The sequence below is a fragment of the Plasmodium coatneyi genome, chromosome 3, assembly GCF_001680005.1.
Source record: "Plasmodium coatneyi strain Hackeri chromosome 3, complete sequence".
Classification (NCBI taxonomy): Eukaryota; Apicomplexa; class Aconoidasida; order Haemosporida; family Plasmodiidae; genus Plasmodium; species Plasmodium coatneyi.
In genome coordinates this window covers 294,754-312,544 of record NC_033558.1, presented here as the reverse complement: position 1 = coordinate 312,544, position 17,791 = coordinate 294,754, and the positions used below count along the sequence as shown (strand labels likewise).

Below are 17,791 nucleotides of genomic sequence, written 5' to 3'. Positions count from 1 at the left end.
GCAAAGAGGAAACGCTGCTCACTCCGCAGTTGTGCCTCGTTAGCCAGCCTTTTTTCCCTTAACATGATGAGAATAGGCGTACCTTTGGCCCCTTGGTAGGAGAATAACCCCCTCCACGTCGTCGCATGAACTGTTCGCTTTAGCATAGGAGCATTTTTTTACTTTTCCATTTTTCGAACCCGGAGGCGCATGCAGTAGAGGCGGTGTGATGTACCCCTAAGTTGTTACCCTTGTAGGCGCGACTAACTCCTCCAAACTTGAGGTGTCCACTGAGCTACATCCCCAAAATGGTCGAGATAAGGTTGAAAACGAAGCACACGAGCTGCGAATTCCACCTGGACTTTAACGAAGTCAAACTACCAGATGATGTGAATATACTAAAAGACTTAGAGAAGGAGGTAGAGAATTCTATTTACCATTTGAAACGATCAAATGATGAAATTAAAAAGTTCGATCCGGAAGGTGCAGATCAGGATCTCCTCATGGCACTGAATGAGAATAGATTTTCTTTATGTAGGAAGGAGGAACGGCTGCGCATAATTAAAGACAAGATACGGATATTGGATGATCACCCTGCTGTGGATCAAACAAATGTGATAGCTGCCCCAGTGGTATGCACGGGGAAGACGAATCAGCGCGAGGGAATTGCTCATACGCTTGCCAGTCAGATGGGCGATGAGTACATGACTGATTCAGATGAGAAGGATGCGTTAATGGAGAGTGATGCTAATGGCAAGGTCTGCAGTGAGGTTGTTCCTGTGTTGGCGCAGGAAAAAGAGGAGAAGAAGAATTCTATGCCCCAGCCAGGAACACTCGGGGGTGGAGGCATTTACCTATAGCAATCGTCTTTTGTGTGGATGCACATGATGTATGCGTGCATGTGCGTAAAGTTGTTGCCAGTTTGCGGTTGTTACTTTTGCATGTGTGGTCTCACCAAGGTTGTTTCTTCCCTCGAGGGGAAAACGGCGTCGACCAATTCACACGCCAATTTTATTATCACTTCACCACGTCAAGTCATTATTTTTTTTTTTTTAATTTTTATGTCACGGTGGAGACATGTTGGGAAGCGCCTCTGATCGGGACGGACACACTCACCTGGTGCGGTCGAAGCCATGAGCGACGGTACTGCTACGCAGGTGAGTGCACACCCCTTCGTCTTTCTTCAACTTCGCCTTTTCAACTTAAACGAGTGCCCAATTGAACAGCCAATTTGGGGGCACCACTTGTGCCACAAGGGAGTGTAACACTCGCCCCTTTAGAAAAGAAAAAAAAAAAAATTCAAAAGGTTAAGGTTATGCGGTTAGAAGGATGGGTAGTTACGTATCGTTACGTGTCGTTACGTGTCGTTACGTTGCCAAACCACCGACTTCCCGCCCATCAAAACATGACGTCGAAAAACATGGTCAAGAAAGTGTAGGAAATGTAGCACTGTAGGAAAAAGTAGAGCACTTCAAACGCAAGGACGAAAGAAAAGAAAAAGGCGAACACGCCACTCGTCATGGTGGCCAGGATCAGCTTCATGAGCTCGCCAAAGACGCAGAAGGCCATCAGTGGCCGGACAGCCTAAAAGGGGGGGAAGCAAAAATGGGGTGGTCAAAATGGGGGAGGCAGAATTCGTTGTCGATTGGTATGCATTTCCCTCAACCGTTCAGGCAATTGCAAAAAAAATGCATGATCGTGAATGAGCGTGCACACGCTGTGGCGGAGGGCCTACCTGAAACGTCGTCCGGGCCATGTAAATGAAAAAGAAGCGATAACTCAAAATATATTTGATCGTAAATTTTGTCATGTCGAGGAGGCTGACGTAGTGGTTTAGGGCAGGCAAGCTTCTCATAAGTTTGAGGGGGCCAATGTCATCCCGTAACCTTTCGCTGTAGTACTTGTACACTTCCTTTTTGTCCCTCCCAATGGGTCTGCTCACCGAATTGGTGGTTCCGTACCTTTGGATGAGACAACCCATGGCCTGAAAGAAAGAAAAGAGGGAAGAGGTGCGCGTGTGGGTGTGGGGAAGATATGCCACGGGGGGAAGAACTTGGACTCCGCACAGCTGCTTCGCCACGTCGCAACTGCTAAACTTTGTGCCGCTTCCATCCTCCAGCTGAGGGGATCTATTTGCCTTACCGATGAGTAGGTCTTGTACGTGTTCAGGGCTAGGGCATTGCTTTGCCACAGGTGGGGGCCGATCCTGCAGTGGAAAGAGGGTGGTAAAAAAATGGGTTGTGGGTTGGTTGCCAACGGGTGGGGGGGCAACTCACGGCCAGGCGAATGGCACACCGGGTCACGTTTGTCCTTTTCTCTATTTCTTTTTTTCTCCTGTTCTCACCCCCCAGTCAGTTTCCCAAACACATTTCGGCTCATCTTGTTAAGCGAGGAAGGCACTTGCTGGGGGACTCATCTGCATTAGGTTTCTTCGCAAGCGGTGAGGTGAGATCCAAGGAGCCTAATGTGATAATGGGTTAAACTGCGACACAAGGTTTCCCTTTCCAGGGTGAGAAACTGGCATAGGTATACACGCGCCAACGATATAAGGTGGGGTGAAAAGAAAAAAAAAAAATATATATATATATACATACATATATATATATTGTATGCATCCTATGGCATACTGTGACGCCACGCCAAACCGAAGAGGGGAATAATTTTTTACAAAGTGCCAATCAGTGAAGGCCCTCGAAAAAAAAAAAAAAAAGGAAGGAAAAATGAGATGACTGAGTTACACGATGAAGAGGTGCAGCGCGGTTTTAGGCACGTCGTTTTGGGCGTGACGTGGGGCCCATGTGCACGCGCGAAAGGAAGGGCAACAAACATGGGAACAAAAAGGTGCGAAGTTCAACGGTGGCCAGGTAAGTCAAAACGACCTGCATAAAACCGAACCGCATCGCGACTAGCCAAACATCACAGCGCGGGAAAATAAAAAAAAAAAAAAAAAAAAAAGTTCAAAAAATGGAGGGGGATTCCCATTAGTACGTACACCTGTTCTATAGGGTGTTACCCTCAGGTTGATTGGTCTGGCAAGAAAAAAAAAAAAAAAAACACTCCCATGTGTATGTCACGTGTATGCCCAGGCGTATATGCACCCCCCGTTCTGCGCACATACGTAGTCGGAAAATGGCGCAACAACGCTGCGTAAGGAGGCGGCCCCCAAGCCGAAACGACGCAACGTAGCAAAGGCAACGAAAAAGAAAGCAACAAAGTGAGCAGTCAAGCGAGAAGTCAAACGCGCAACCAAGCGAAGGAAGGGAATTCACCCCCCAGCCGAATGTCAGCGTAAGGACAGGTCAAGTGCGCAGATTAACGAAGCGTCTTCCGCAGGACCACGGGGATCTTTTCCGTTTGGCGCTGGTATGCGTGTGTGCCTTTCCAGGCGGAAAGAACCTACCTCCACGTAGACATTAACACTTCTGCGTTTACATGGCTTTTCCACTAAATGGGTCCCTCCCCCACATTGGTTCGTAGTCCTCCCCGGTGTCCAAAACGAAATAGCACCTCAGCTCAGCACGCCCTCGTTTCTCAAAACACAGAAAGTAGACGAAGTGGCGTAGCAAAAAAAAAAAAAAAAAAAAAAAAAGTAATTACAAAAAAGGACAACACGTAGTTGTTGAGCTCTGTGCCCCCCTAAAAGGAACCAACACCAACCCCCAAAAATGAACAAGTATGAGAAGATCAGGGACATAGGGAAAGGGAACTACGGGAATACGATTCTTGTGCGCGACAAGAAGAATGACCAGTAAGTGTGGTGTGGGCAGGACCAAAAGTGAAGATGCCCGCCATGCGTAGTAGCCGGACCTGCCACTGAATCGTCCACTGTGTACTTCTCCGATATTCTGCTCACCGAGCCTTTCGCCCCTTCCGTCTTTCTCCCCCAAAAGCTACGTGATGAAAATAATTAACATATCTCAGATGACCCCAAAGGAAAAAAGGCAGTGCTTGAAGGAGGTGGAGGTAGCGTCGCGGAGAGAGGCAAAGCGGGAGTTGAGAATGAACCGACGTAAAAACGCCTGTGTGTGCATATGTGCTAGTGTCTACCCCCCCAAATTAATACATACCTATGTGCACGTGTATTTTTGTATGCACCCTCCGTAGTTGCTGTCCAAGCTGAACCACCCCTTCATCGTAAAGTATATCGAAAGCTACATAGAGGGGGACACACTAAGAATTGTCATGAAGCACTGCAAAGGTGAGTCCAGTCGAGAACTGGGGGGAATATAATTAAGGTTCATGTGAACTGTAAGCATATCTCTCTTTTGCTTCCCCTCTTTCTCTCTCTTTTTTTCTTTTTTTTCCTATCCTTCTGACGACATCCACCCACCCAAGGCGGAGACCTCTACCATTACATACAGAACAAGAAGAAGCAGAACACACCCATAAAGGAAACGCGCATCCTGATATGGCTGACTCAAATTTTGACGGCGCTCAAGTTCCTGCACTCGAACCATATACTGCACAGGGGTAAGGCGAACGCGTGGGTGAAGCTAGTGAAACATGCTTACAAGAGTACACTCCAAATAAGCAGTCGACAAGAGTACACTTTGGCACATCCACATTCACCCCCGTGACAGACATGAAGTCACTGAACATCCTAATCGACAACGACAAGCGAGTGCGGCTTTGCGACTTTGGCATTTCGAAGGTCCTGGAAAACACCCTGGACTACGCCAACACCCTGATAGGGACGCCCTACTACTTAAGCCCAGAGTTGTGTAAAGACAAAAAGTACAGCTGGCCCTCTGATGTTTGGGCAACAGGTTGCCTCATTTATGAGTTGGCCACGTTCCGCACTCCTTTCCACTCCACCAAGGGGATTCAGCAGCTCTGCTACAACATCAGATATGCCCCTGTAGGTGCTTCGAGGCGATGCCCCACTGGGCGCAACGAACTTGGCTCATTCGACTCGTTTCTATGTGTGAATCGCGTAGGAGAGCATTATGAGCCGCTTCTTCCTCCGTCCACTTCTTCACACCCACTCCGTTTTTTTCTCCCCCTCATGCGTTTACTTGTGGCAGATCCCAGACCTGCCGAATATATACTCGAAGGAGCTTAACAACATTTACAAGAGCATGTTGATCCGGGAGCCCAGCTACCGAGCCACAGTGCAGCAGTTGTTGGTGTCCGACATTGTTCAGGTGAAATGGGGGGGACACACAAACGCCTACAAGTCATGTCAACACCGTATCAACATTATTATCTACTCCACGCACACCCCGTCCACACCGTGTCCACCTCTCGTCCGCACCACGCAGAGACAACTAAAATTGCTGATTGAGGAGAAAATTCGGGAGAAGCAAAACATGAAAAGGCCTTTAAAGGAAAAACCCGCGACTGAAAATGAAGGGTCGGGTGCAAATGAGCAGGAGGTTAAGACGTTGCTCCTGGATGTCGTCGACGCGTAAGGTGGTGAAAAGGGGTAAATTGGGAGGTATCCTTTTGGGTGAGTCCTTTTGGGTGAGTCCTTTTGGGGGGGCCAAGCCTGACTTCCCCTCGTCTCTGCTCGCCCAAACGTCCAGCTTTACCGAAAAAAAAAAACAAAAAAAGTGTCTAAGTTGGGGAAATCCATGGAGGGGCACCAGAACGCTCCAGAGTTAGGCTGCGCGTTGTTCATTTTTTTTTTTTTTTTTTATTTCGCTATATTCCTTTTGATGACTGGATTGACGCGTTGGTTTTTTCAATTTTTTTTTTTTTTTTTCCTTGATGTTACGCACATTTATATATTTCCCGTACGGGATAGTACCTGTAATTTTTTTTTTTTTTTTGCTTCCCCTGTTGCTACATTCACTTTTTCTAACGTAGATGCGCCGGAGAAGCGGTTGCAGTCCGAATGGGAGAGTATCAAAAGGTGACTTGGTCACGACTGTACGTTTGGAACAGATGTGCATGTGTCTCAACGTTAAGCACATTCCTTTGTCGCGATGGTTCCAACTTTTAAGTACATGCATACGGAGCTTTCCTTAGGAGAGTTAACCTTTTTCTTAGCCGTGCGTATCATAAGGGAAGACCCACACTTGTTTGTTTCTCCCCATTGGGTGATGTAATAGCAAAATGGTGATTCGTTCTTGGTGGGGAAGGGCAGCGGTGTTCTTCCTACGTAGCAATAGAAGAGAGAAGCCGCTCTTCATAGGAGGGCGACGGGTGGGTGTGCGTAGGGAGGTTCTTCCCACTGGTCCATGTGAATGCATGCACTGGTATGCTTTACATATGTGGATGCTTTTCTCTCTTGGCATCGGAGGTGCCTGCACAAAGAGTCGGAAAAAAAAAATACTCTCCCTCAATCGATTTTGTCAAAGTGGAGGCACCTCCATGGAAAGGTACAACTGTGATCTAACGTGGTCTCTTCAAGCTAAAAAAAAAAAAAAAAAAAAAAGAAAAAAAGGAAATATCACAATTTTGTTGTAACTTCCATCATGTTTGCTTAAGTGATATATATATATATTTTTTTTTTTTTTTGGGGGAGGGTCCGCCCGCAACAGGATAGTTGTTTGCGGAGCGTCCTCTCCTAATGGGTTCTCCACAATGGCGCAGCTTTGATGGTCAGCGGAGCGCCAAGGAATTATTACCTCCAACTTGATGACACTGTAAAAATATAGGCCTAGCGGCTCGCGGCAAGGAGGCGTTTTCCTTAATATGGTTCACAGTACATGTGTATAGGATAACCCGAATGGGGGCCCCGACTTGATGCTCTCCACTTTTGTGCCCAGAGGAAGGTGCGCGTAGGTTAACAGCTACATAAAGGGTGAAGATCGAACCAACCATTTCGGGGCGGCGTGATGGGGGGACTGCGAAGACGGGGGTGAGTGAGTAGTGCGAACAAGGTAGCTACTCGGTTGGCGAGCTAGCCAATCTGTCATATATATATATTTTTTTTTGTTTGTTTTTGCGGGAGTAACCCCGTTGTGGATTTTCCCGTCACGTTCTAACCCGCACAGCCGAAACCATGGCGGCTCCAGTGAACATCGACGTCCCCAAGCTTATATTAGACAATGGAGGGGGGCTGATCAAGGGAGGCATCCTGCCATGCTATTCCCAGATAAAGGATTCCCAGTGTAGCGAAATAGAACCCAAGTTCATAGTCCCCAATTGCGTTGGACAAGTGAGAAAGAAAAACATGATCCACATAAGTGACAGCTGCCACAGCATATGTGAGTACTTCTGCCACAGACCCCATGTGGATGGGTTGCTAATGGATTTGGAAATGCAGACGAAGATCTGGGAGAAAATTTTCTCTTGCAAGCAGACTGTTGGGTTAAAAATAAAAGACATGGCTATATGTATTACGGAGTCCTATCTCACTCCAGCGTACATAAGACAGGGAGTTATAGAGCTTCTATTCGAATACTTTAATTTTAATCAAATTGTCGTTGTGTCCTCTCAGACGATGCTTCCTTTTTCTTTCATTGGACTTAACTTGGGACAGTATGATATTTTAAACCCCCCAATTTTCTCCAACCGTAGTGCGAGGGGCAGGAAGGGTGAGTCATCCAAGAGGGGGAGGAGAGGAAGTAAATCCATGAAGGGGAAGAACAACAGTCCGAAGGATGACGTAAATGAGGAGGGAGATGGAAATTGTCCTAATAATCATGCCCATTTGAAGGGTGAGGTAGATAAATGGCTACCTGGTGAATTGCAGGACGAGTGGGAAGAGGAGGAGGTAGAGGGAGGAGTAGGAGTGGGCATTTCCAGCCTCAGCGACGTCTTCAGTGAGGTTAAGAATGAGCAGAATGGCGTGCCGCACGATGCATGTAGCAGTACCCCCCAGGAGAACGATGTACCACCTGAACAGGATGAGCCTCCCGCCCAAAACAGCGTATTAACGAACAGACAATTCTTCGTAAAAAACATCGAATGTTACAATAAGTACACCCACCGAGTTTACCTGGAGGAAAGATTCCGAGGAGATAACTGGCAGGAGTACCACTTTGGTCGCTTTTTCAATTGTGGCGGTGGGCATTTCTCCAATAATGGCGTGGTGCGCACGTTACAGAGCAACAACTATTTAGGGAATAATTTCATCGTCCAGGACCCCAATTTTTTACTACCCGACGAAATAGATCTGCAGAACAGGTACTATGAACCCAACTTTAGGGACCTGCATAACTTCCAAAGCTATTTTAGCAGCACCTATGTGGACAGCTTCTACAGTGAAGTCCTGAACGGGAACTACAATTTATCTCTGAGGAATCCCTGCGCTTTGTATGTAGATGTAGGGTTCTCTCACACGTATGTGCTACCCTACATCGAGTATAAGCTCATTGAATACGCCATTCTAAGGACGAAGGTTTCTGCTTCTATCTTAAACACTTACCTGAAAAATGTCCTCTCTTACAAGCACGTGAATTTGGAACATAATGAGCTGCTTGTGGAAAACATAAAGGAGAGGGCCTGCTACGTGTCATTGGACTATGAGCAGGATTTAGAGAACGAGAAGAGACGCCTGGAGGAGATTAAGCGGCAGCGAATTGCAGACAAACTGGGTGCACGGGAGGAGCTGCTACTGAAGGAGGAGGCAGCCAAGACGAAGGGACAGTCACGGGGGGAAGAGGAGAATCTCAAGAGGCAAACCGGCGAGGGAGAGGACGCTTCTGAGAACGGCCTCCCCAACGGGGCACCCGTAGAGGGAGAGGTACCCTATGGGGTGGGACACGGAAAGGGGAAAATCAAATTGGAGCAAGTCAATTCCAGTTGCAAAGACGAGGAAAACCCCACTGTGGGTCATTTCGCTCCGAAAGGTGGTGCCCCCAAAAAGGAAAAGCGAACGAAGCCGCACCTCTTCTACAGTTACAAGCTAATCGATTACAACAACGCGTCGAAGAGGGAGATCAGCGAAGTGTACGACACGCTGAGGACAAACTGCTCCAACGATTGCATTTATGTGGACTCCGACTGCGATGACCAGATGGAGTTTGCCAACTATTCGGAAGGTAGTGATATGGGGAAACCAGAACAGAGTAAAGAAAAAGGGGGTAAGCCCGATCAGAGGTGCCACGACGGAAACGCTGAAAGTAGTCAACACGAGGGTGATCTCCATAGAAGAGCATTCCCAAACGATCTTAGCGTAAAGGGAAGGCACACAGAAACGGAGAACAGAAACGACATAATAAATTTAACGAATGAACGAATAGGAATTCCAGAGGTTCTTTTTAACCCGAAAGACATAAACGTGGAACACTGCAGCATCGTGGAGCTGATCTACAGGTGCATCTCATTACTCCCTAAGGAAATCCAGAGGTACTTCCTTGCCCAGATATACGTCTCAGGAGGTTCTACTAAATTCAAGAATTTCAAACACAGATTGTACAAGGAGCTGCGTGCTATGTTCCCCAGCGAGTGGGAGATTAACATTTATTCTCACCGGAATAGTCTATACAGCAACTACATTGGTACCTACGTCTGGCTGAGCGATCACAACATTTACAACTATAACGTGATAACCAGGGAGCAGTACTTCAACCACGGTAGGGGTGCCTAGGGGGGTTGCCAAGCAGACGTCGGCAAGGAGTTAAGCAGTAACAAGAGCTGCTCAGAAGGAAGTATTAAAAACGAAAAAATAAAAAAGGTGTGACAGCCAAGTGAAGACCCACTCGTGAGGATATCCACGGGGGACTACTACTACTTCTCCCAATTCGCGTGCGTCAGTTTGTCGACGGCGCATCATGTGTGTGTGTTTGTGCGTGCGAAGAGTGGTGTTTGCCCGTGCCGTTTTGCACCGCTGTTGTACTTTTTCTCCCTTCTTCATTCCATATCTAGATTAGCTCCCCATGTCCTCCGAAGCGAACTGCACGACTGTGCTGAACTTGCTCTTAAGAAATTCGATCACCTTGGCCCTGTAAAGTTGGCTGTCAATAGTTTGGCCCAGCAGGTCAGACATGAACCCATTCTGCTTTAAGTCGATGAAGCTGATTTTTATGACGTTCTCGCTGTAGTGTTTTTCTATATTCGTATAATCCTCGTAACGAGTCAACGGTATGATGTTTTTGAAGTAAACTTTGGTGTCATTCGTTTGGACCATCTTCAGGGTAAACTTATTTTTCGTGAGGAAGGAGAGGTCCAGAAGGGCACTTTCTGTTGGTAGGAGAGCTGAGTAGATCCACATGGCTGGCATAGCATCTCTAGTGTCGTTACCTACATTGATCTTTTCGCTTCTCTTCCGGTAGAACAGGTAGTCATTCGGGTCATACACTAATTGGTTCCTTTTACTTTCCAGACATATGTATATTCCCTTTCGGTACGGGGGGATGATATACCTCTTCTGGGTGTGCTCGAGGTTGAGCATGTTGGTCATGTCGTAAGCCACGATCTGCTCTTTGCGTGGTGGGGTAAGTTGGGGGGGTCTGGGTTCACTGGCCGCATTGGCCGCATTGGCCGTATTGGCTGCATTGGGGGTGGTCGTCTGGTTCGTCTCGCCCATTCGGCCACTTGGTTGTTGCGACTCACTTGGTTGCCCCCTCTCTAGGAGGTCTAGATACGCCTTCTGAATTTCGCTCATCTCAGCGTCTTCTCCTTCTGCTATGTTTTTTCCGTTTATGGATGGGACGATGTGTGCGTTGGGTTGGAAGAGCCGTCTCTGAGGGATTACCTCTTGGCTAACTTGTGTCATCCCTTCCTGTCGTCCTCCCAAGGTGGTCACCAAAAATCGTTCAGTGGTTTGATCATAATGACATTGGCTAACGCCGCAGCGGAGCTGCATTATGTGCGCCCAGAAAATGGGTTCGCTCAGCGAGGTGAAAATTGAGAAGGAAGTGTTGCTGATGAATCTGTTGTGCTTGTTGTTGTGGTTCCTTTCCGCGCTGGTGGTGCTGCCCGTGCCCGTCGTGCCAGTTGTGTCTGGTGTTTCCCCCTCGTTGGGCTCGATTCGACTGAGCACCAGGAGGAAGTCTCCCCTGGACACGAAAAACGTAGGCACGTAGTTGTAGACCTTCTGACTTTGGTTCGTCGTTATATTACACACTGACACGAGGAAGGGCAACCTGCTGTGGTGAATGGATTCCTCTCGTTGTACAAGTGGGTGAGGATTGAACGAATATTCTATTTCTATTTTATTAACTCTGTATTGATTTATGTTCCCCTTGAGCAGAGTCATCACGTTTAGTGGGTTCGTATGTCCGGGGGACTGTCGGACGGTGTAGTATCTGTGACGGTTTTCATGGTGTAGGGCTTCTACGTAAATCTCCAACGCCGCTGAGTATTTCTTGCTTTTGTTAAGGTAGAAGTTAAAAAGGACGTGCATGTTGTATGGCTTTCCCTGTTTGCATGCATCCAATAGGGTCTCCTGTGCATTTACCTTCCCCCCGCAGGCGGATCTGTAAAGCGGGTTCGGGTGCAGACGCACATACAGATCGCTAACAACGACCGGCGTTTTGAATTCCACTGATCCTTTCGTGGATAATAGGAGGACGTCCCCACTGTTACGCACATGCCTGTCCATCCAGTATGTCCTCTCTCTAATTTCCTCCAAACGGGGATTTTCCAAGGATAAGGATTTGAGTCTCTTGTACCGTTCCGCAGGTTCTACTTTGTTGTTCAGAATCTGTTCGTGCCAGTAGATTTTTCCCGTGTCCGTTTCCGGTTGGGGGGATTCATGCGGAGGTGCACCTCCTCCGTCACCTCTTACTGGTTCGTCTACTCCACCCACCTGTTGAGAATCCACCTTGTTGTTTCTGTCGTTGTAAAAATGGTGCGGACCCCCCAGAGTACAGCAACTCCACTTGCCCCTCAGGATCAAATTGGGCTTTACGTCCGAGTTCACGTAGCGCATCTGAACGGCGTTATCCACGTAGAGTTCATTGTAACATATGTCCACCTGGAAGATGAACTTTAGGAGAGCCTTCTTCTCATAACTCCGCACAACCATGATGCTTTTACTTATGCCATTGTAATCTGCATGCAGTTTGAAAAGATTCTTTTTGTACTCATAATTTGCATGCACAGTTAGATTCTTTAATGGGTTCGTAGAAATAATATCGGTGAATCCTCTGCTGTGGTGGTTGTTTCTGTTAGACCACTTTTTGTATAATGCACTACTTTTCAGTTTGAATACTTCTTTTGTGAAGTCCCTTCCGTTCGGTGTTTGTTCGTTCCAGGTTGTCTTCCCTGGGGTGATCCCATTGGGGGATGTAATTTTTTCAAAAAAAAGGACAACCTCGGAATGGTTAACCGAGCGGAAGAATGCACACGTGAAGGGGGGATGATCCGTGTGTTTTTTCCCCTTCCCCTTAAGGTGTTTTCTATAAGGGGAACTACTGACTAGTGTCTTCTTTAGTACTAATTGGAGTAGGGACCCTGCCCTACTTTGCCTTGTACATATCCCCACTTTCATCTGTCTGTTTGTTTTTACCATCCCATCATAGTTGCTCGTTTCGGATGGTATCCTTAACCTGTTTAAAATTTTCTTTATGGTGTTTGGTGTGACGTGCTTTCCTGTTACATGTTTTTTTTTTTCTTCTGCGTCTGTTTCGTTTACCTGCGGGGGAGTGACCTCATCGGTATGTTCACCCTCACTGGGGTGCTTGCTAGGGGGGTGTTCTTCCTTCCCGTTGTTGGAGAGGTCCAGGATAGACTGGATGTTGCCCACCCATCCGTCGGCTCTACTCGAAGTAGGAGTTGCGGCTGCTTGTGAGAGGTTGCTGCTCTTTTCCTCCTTCCCAACGGAGACATTCCCCCCAGGGGAACCCTCGGCTTTCTTTTTCTTGTCTTTCCCCACCCCGAGCAAATCCGCGTTATCCAAAAAGACGTAACTCGAGTAGGAGTCCACGTCCCACGCCTGCATGAAGATCTGGTTGAAGTCTATTTCATCAATGGCTAAAGAAAGTGGCGAAAGAAAAGAAAAGTTTTTTGCGTCATTCAGGTGTTCCCCTATGAACAGGCCTTTAAAATTATACTTGGTAGGTTTGTTGCTGAATTCACTGGTGTCACCTACTATGTTCGTTCTTCTATAATTGATAAAATAAGATGGGGGTAGCTTCTTCGAGGTGTTTATTGGATGTTGCTTCTTCCTCGTGATGGATGTGAATACGTCCACCAAGAAGTGGAAGCCCTTCATCCAAACATTCCTTCCGTCTTTGTTCTTTGCAGGTTCCTTTTCACTGCTTTTATCCTCCTCATTTTCCCATTCTCTACTAGTTGGATATGTTCCCTCCCTTGGAATCGCATAGAACGGCGTAGTGTGCAGGTAAGTATATTTCTCGTCGTCCTGTTCGTTATAGGTAACTTTTTTTTTCTCTCTCCTCTTGATTGTCTGCTGTTTGGTGTCCTGACCGGTCTGTTCATCTGCACAGCCGATGGCCCCCGCGTGGACCAGGTGGCAGCTCGTGTCTGCCGAACTGGAACAGCTGGGGGAGGATAGCCTTTTGCTAATCACGTTGTCGAACGAGGTGAAGATGTGATCCCCGATGCGTTCAACGAAAAAGTCTGTGAGTGACGGGTGGACTACCACATTGCTGCTTGTGCGTTGCGAGAGGGAGAGGTACGCCACTAGGGCGACAAGTGGAACTGGCGCCATTTTGGTGGAGATGGCGTTACTGGTGGGGCACGCGTTCTGTCAGTGGTTCCGTCGCTGTCCCTTTGTTCACTATTTTATTTCCCCCTGTAGCTGATCCTGTACCTGCCCCCCTTTGTTTCCCCGATGGCGCTTCGCATGCTCCCCCCTCCAAGCGCCTTCACCCCTGTATTTTCCGCCCCCACGAACGCTGATCCGCATTCGCTTGGGTGTCCCCACGTCTACGTGCGTCGCAGAGATGCTAGCCAAAAAAAGGAAGCACAAAAAAAAAAAAAAAAAAAAAAAAAACACCCAGCGAGCACGTAGAACCTCAAAAGTGTCACTTCATCGTAGGAGGAGAATAACTTCTTTGGGTTGATAGGGTGGGGGTACAATGAGAATGTAACGCAGTTGACTAAACGAGACGATATAGGGATGGGTCGGCGAATCGTACTGGGTTGGTCAGTGCATTGCACTGGAAGCTTAACGACGCTAACGCGGTTTTTCCACTTTTCTTTTTCCCCCCTTTTTTTTTTTTTTTTTTTTTTTTTTTTCCTTTACCTCCTTTTTTCATTTCATTTTTTTTCGTTTTTTCCTTCTTTATTGCCCCTTTTCTGCTGGTCGGTTGGCGCTTCAAAGGGTTGACCGGAACGAAATGGGAAGCCCCCCCCTGGAGCAAGCGCGTGCCAAGCGCATGCAAAAGGGAGGCGCAGGAGGGCATATAAAAATGTATCCACCTAGGCATGTAGTCACCCGCGTGGCGTGGACCGAAAACCCCTTCAAAAGTGGGTCGAACGGAGATCCCGCAGTGGGATTCTTTTTTCCCTACACAGGAGGGATGTGTCCCATGGTGAGTCTACCCCATTTGCTGGGGTTATTTTACGAATGACTCTGTGAAGGTAGGGATGGGTAGATCCCTCAGTTTGGTCCGTTCCTCTCGAGGATTACTTCATATGAGAACAACATGGCGTGTCGTCCGTCTACCACTTGGTGGAAGAAAAATCGATGACGTATATGTGTTGGGGTGGCATGAGTCATGTAGGCGCGCAGACATGCACCCCTCCCCCAAGAATTAAAGCAGAGCAGCGCCTCGAGGGAAATTTTAAAACGTCAAAACAGAATAAAGAAAATAAAAAAGAAATGAATAACCGTATGGACGGATTGAAAGAGTAGCAAATGAACGAATATATGTGGTGGTATTCGCATGGGTAGACAAAAAAAAAAAAAAAACGAGCCCATTTTTCCAAAGTGGATGGTTGGTGTGGGGGCTGTTCAGTAGTGCGGTATAATTTTAAGGAACGTTAAGTTCACATTTTATTTTCTCCTTTTTAATGGGAGGCATTACCGCGTCCCATCTTGGCAACCACCTATTACAGAGGAGGGTGCTAAATGTGCCCCATGAGACGAGGCCGCTTCAACTGGTTATACACAAGACACAGGGCAATGCAGAGGGACACAACCCCTATGACGACGTATAATACGCCGAAGGAGCGGGATTTCTCGTTCACGAAGACGGAGCCCTCTGCTATGACAAGATATTTCTTCCCATGGAATTTCTTCACGGGGAAATTATTTTCTATTTTAACGTAGACTGGTAAGACAAGTTCCTGATTGAGTCTAGCGTACCTTTTGCGAAATTCGGACAGAGCAGCTGTCTTCATCCAGACGATGAAGTGAGAGTTCTCTACACCGAACCCGTTTTTTTCGCTCATGTTAAGGAGACTAATATAGTTCTGTTTCATGAGCCAAAAGTCCACTTGTTCTTTATTTTCGTCCATTTGTTGTTGTGATGGATTTTTAAATTTATTGAGGTCGCTGTACCAGGTGATTGCTTCTTTCGATTCGTCAAGTTCGATCTGTTCGTTGTGTGTTTTATCTCTGTATAAGGTGAAGGTATCGTTGAAGACGCTCCGTGCGATGAGGCCGCACGGGTGCAGCACCTTTCCTTCCTTGTTCTGTGCGATGGGGAAGCACTGTGCGAGGTCGTCTGGCCGGGTGTATACGGTGCCCTGAAAAAGGGGCGGTGTGGAAAAGGTTTTATAAGGGCGCTATGAACACCACACCAGGATGTCGTCAGTGCGTCAAGAACACCACACCAGGATGTCGTCAGTGTGTCACTGGCACGCCCCTACATACCATCAACTGGCTGTGCGATTTGGAAATGAGGTACTTCTTATGGTTTTGGTAAAAATTGTGCAGCTCGTAGTAGACGTAGGCGTGTTTGTGGAATGGCCTTGCGGGTCCCTGGCAGAAGGCTTCGCTGATCTCTAATTGTATGGATTGTGTGTCTGCGTCCTGCCCCCCGTAGGGCACTCTACACTCCTTCCTCGTGGCAGACAAGGCAATGAGTAGCACACCCAACATTATAAATGTTACAGAGACACTTGTGTAAGCTATGATTAATCCGATGGGGGTCCATGAACGTTGTTTTGAATTCAATTCTTGTTGTTTGAATTTTTCAAATAGAGATGTATTTTTTTTTTTTTTTTTTTTTTCTTCTGCGTTTTTCCAACTTGGGTTATCCTCTTTTGTCTTATCCAGGTTTAGGGATGAAGACGGGGTGCGGTGCCACGGGGCGGAAACTCCCTCCACCGCGGCGACCTCCCCTCGTTCGGGTAGTACCCTTTTGTTTAAATGTTCTTCCACGGCGTCCTTATTCGTACCTCCGTTAAGGTAGTTGAAATGTTCCTTCATGTTGGTAAGGTGGTGTTCTTTCTTCCCGTTTAGGGGGGAGTGCCCTCCATGGGGATAACTCCTTGGTGGTGTGTCTCCATCGTGCTGCACTGATCTGATTGGCTTGGTTGGTCTACCTGCCGGGGAGGCTTCCCCTTTTTTATCGATATCTCCCTGTCTGAGAGATTCGTTTTGTTGAGGAGGGTCCGACTCCTTCAGCGCTACTGATTTTGTGTCTTTCCCTCTCGCATTTGTCCCATTTCGGCGGTTCATCATATGCAGCTGATCTGTCTACCGGTGCAACTGTGACAAGGTAGGGAAGGGATAATGGAGGGGTGTTTACTTATTACGTCGTCCCTTCGTTCCAGTTGGTCTTTCCTCGGTTAGGTGTTAAATTCGCCCTTTCGATATCCACCTCCAGCGAAAGGGTTTTTTTTTTTCCCCACGTGAAGCCGTTTATCTGTGGGTATCTACATACGCATGTGAGCATGTATGTACTTATGTGCCTATGTATTTTTTTTTTTTTTTTTGGAACGACCCTTCCTCGGGGAACACACGGGTTACCCCTGAACAGTGTTGCGTTATGGGGGGGACGTCTGTTCGACGCACGGTGACTGAAAAGAACGGCGTCACGCACTGTTGGTCTTGGCTCGTCACAGCTGCTCGGGCCGCTCCTCCTGTGCTTGCTTCACTTTTACATGCACACCGCTTTTCCTGTTCGCCGTTGGCTTTGCCCCTCTGCAGACGCTTCGTGTGCACGCGTTTGGGTTGCTCGTTCGGAAGGGGAAAATAAAAAAAAATAAAAAAAAAATAAAATAGAAGAAAAATAAAAAAAAACAGAAACAAGCGCATGTATGTATGTACATGTGTATGCACGTACACACATAGGTGCGCGTTGCACCTGCTTATTTTCCCTCACGGAGTGGCACGTGCGTGGTGACATCAGAACTCCAACAGTGGGGTGTTTACACATTTGTCCCCTTTTCCATTCGTAGAGTTCGTCCCCTGGGGTGGTGAACTCCTTTTTCTACGTCGCACATTTGGCGCACAGATTGGACATAAATTGTTAAGCTGCTCAAAAAAAAAAAAGAAAAAAAATGTAGCAAAATAAAGTGCCTACAATAGGTGATGGAAAAAAAAAAGGGGAAGCCACCTCCAAGGGGGTCCTCACATAAATGGAACATTAACTTTTTCCTACTCCCCGTACCCCTTCGATGAGTTCAACCCTCCTAGATGGAGCAATATCAAGTGGGTGGGTGTAGCGTAGTCCAACCCTGAACCCTGTAACATCCCTCCCCCAATGGATCGTCCCCAGACAGAATGGCACCAACATAGAGAGAACAAAAAGAAGGGCAGAAAAATAGGATGATGATCTGCTGCCTAGGGGAAAGGACATAACCAAACCGAAAAGAGGCAGCCCGCGTGATCCGTTGCTACGCCCTTTTCCTCATTTTTTTTTTTTTTCCGATCTGGGTAATGTCCAGTGTGGAGCGTTTCGCCTGCTCGCAATTATACCAAACTCATTTGTTCAATTTGGGCGGGAGGGGGAAAAAAGAGTTTCCTTTTTTTAATGCGATAGATGCTTCATTTAAAAGGGGATAGATGGAGAAAAAGTTCCTTTTTGGACCATGGCTGGTTCCTTTTTTTTTTTTT

At 47.3% G+C, this 17,791-nt stretch overlaps 6 protein-coding genes across 6 annotated transcripts; 3 read left to right on the top strand and 3 right to left on the bottom strand.

Moving 5' to 3' along the window:
- Positions 1-287: 287 nt before the first annotated feature.
- Positions 288-839, top strand: PCOAH_00004700 (Uncharacterized protein; the record flags this gene model as incomplete). Its single annotated transcript, XM_020057285.1, has 1 exon — positions 288-839. The coding sequence occupies one exon, from the start codon at positions 288-290 to the stop codon at positions 837-839; it is 552 nt and encodes a 183-aa protein (XP_019912822.1).
- A 506-nt stretch (positions 840-1,345) lies between these two features.
- Positions 1,346-2,451, bottom strand: PCOAH_00004690 (Uncharacterized protein; the record flags this gene model as incomplete). Its single annotated transcript, XM_020057284.1, has 4 exons — positions 1,346-1,563; positions 1,715-1,963; positions 2,122-2,185; positions 2,324-2,451. The coding sequence occupies 4 exons, from the start codon at positions 2,356-2,358 to the stop codon at positions 1,378-1,380; spliced, it is 534 nt and encodes a 177-aa protein (XP_019912893.1).
- A 1,193-nt stretch (positions 2,452-3,644) lies between these two features.
- Positions 3,645-5,390, top strand: PCOAH_00004680 (Serine/threonine-protein kinase NEK4; the record flags this gene model as incomplete). Its single annotated transcript, XM_020057283.1, has 7 exons — positions 3,645-3,727; positions 3,870-3,942; positions 4,084-4,177; positions 4,315-4,449; positions 4,560-4,837; positions 5,004-5,123; positions 5,241-5,390. 7 exons carry the CDS (start codon positions 3,645-3,647, stop codon positions 5,388-5,390), a joined length of 933 nt encoding a protein of 310 aa, XP_019912867.1.
- Positions 5,391-6,928: 1,538 nt separating this feature from the next.
- PCOAH_00004670 (Actin-like protein) lies at positions 6,929-9,460 on the top strand (the record flags this gene model as incomplete). Its single annotated transcript, XM_020057282.1, has 1 exon — positions 6,929-9,460. The coding sequence occupies one exon, from the start codon at positions 6,929-6,931 to the stop codon at positions 9,458-9,460; it is 2,532 nt and encodes an 843-aa protein (XP_019912956.1).
- A 279-nt stretch (positions 9,461-9,739) lies between these two features.
- PCOAH_00004660 (Uncharacterized protein) lies at positions 9,740-13,489 on the bottom strand (the record flags this gene model as incomplete). The annotated part of the gene is made up of 1 exon (XM_020057281.1): positions 9,740-13,489. One exon carries the CDS (start codon positions 13,487-13,489, stop codon positions 9,740-9,742), a length of 3,750 nt encoding a protein of 1,249 aa, XP_019912928.1.
- A 1,361-nt stretch (positions 13,490-14,850) lies between these two features.
- Positions 14,851-16,414, bottom strand: PCOAH_00004650 (Ligand-effect modulator 3 domain containing protein; the record flags this gene model as incomplete). The annotated part of the gene is made up of 2 exons (XM_020057280.1): positions 14,851-15,474; positions 15,602-16,414. The coding sequence occupies 2 exons, from the start codon at positions 16,412-16,414 to the stop codon at positions 14,851-14,853; spliced, it is 1,437 nt and encodes a 478-aa protein (XP_019912786.1).
- Positions 16,415-17,791: the final 1,377 nt, after the last annotated feature.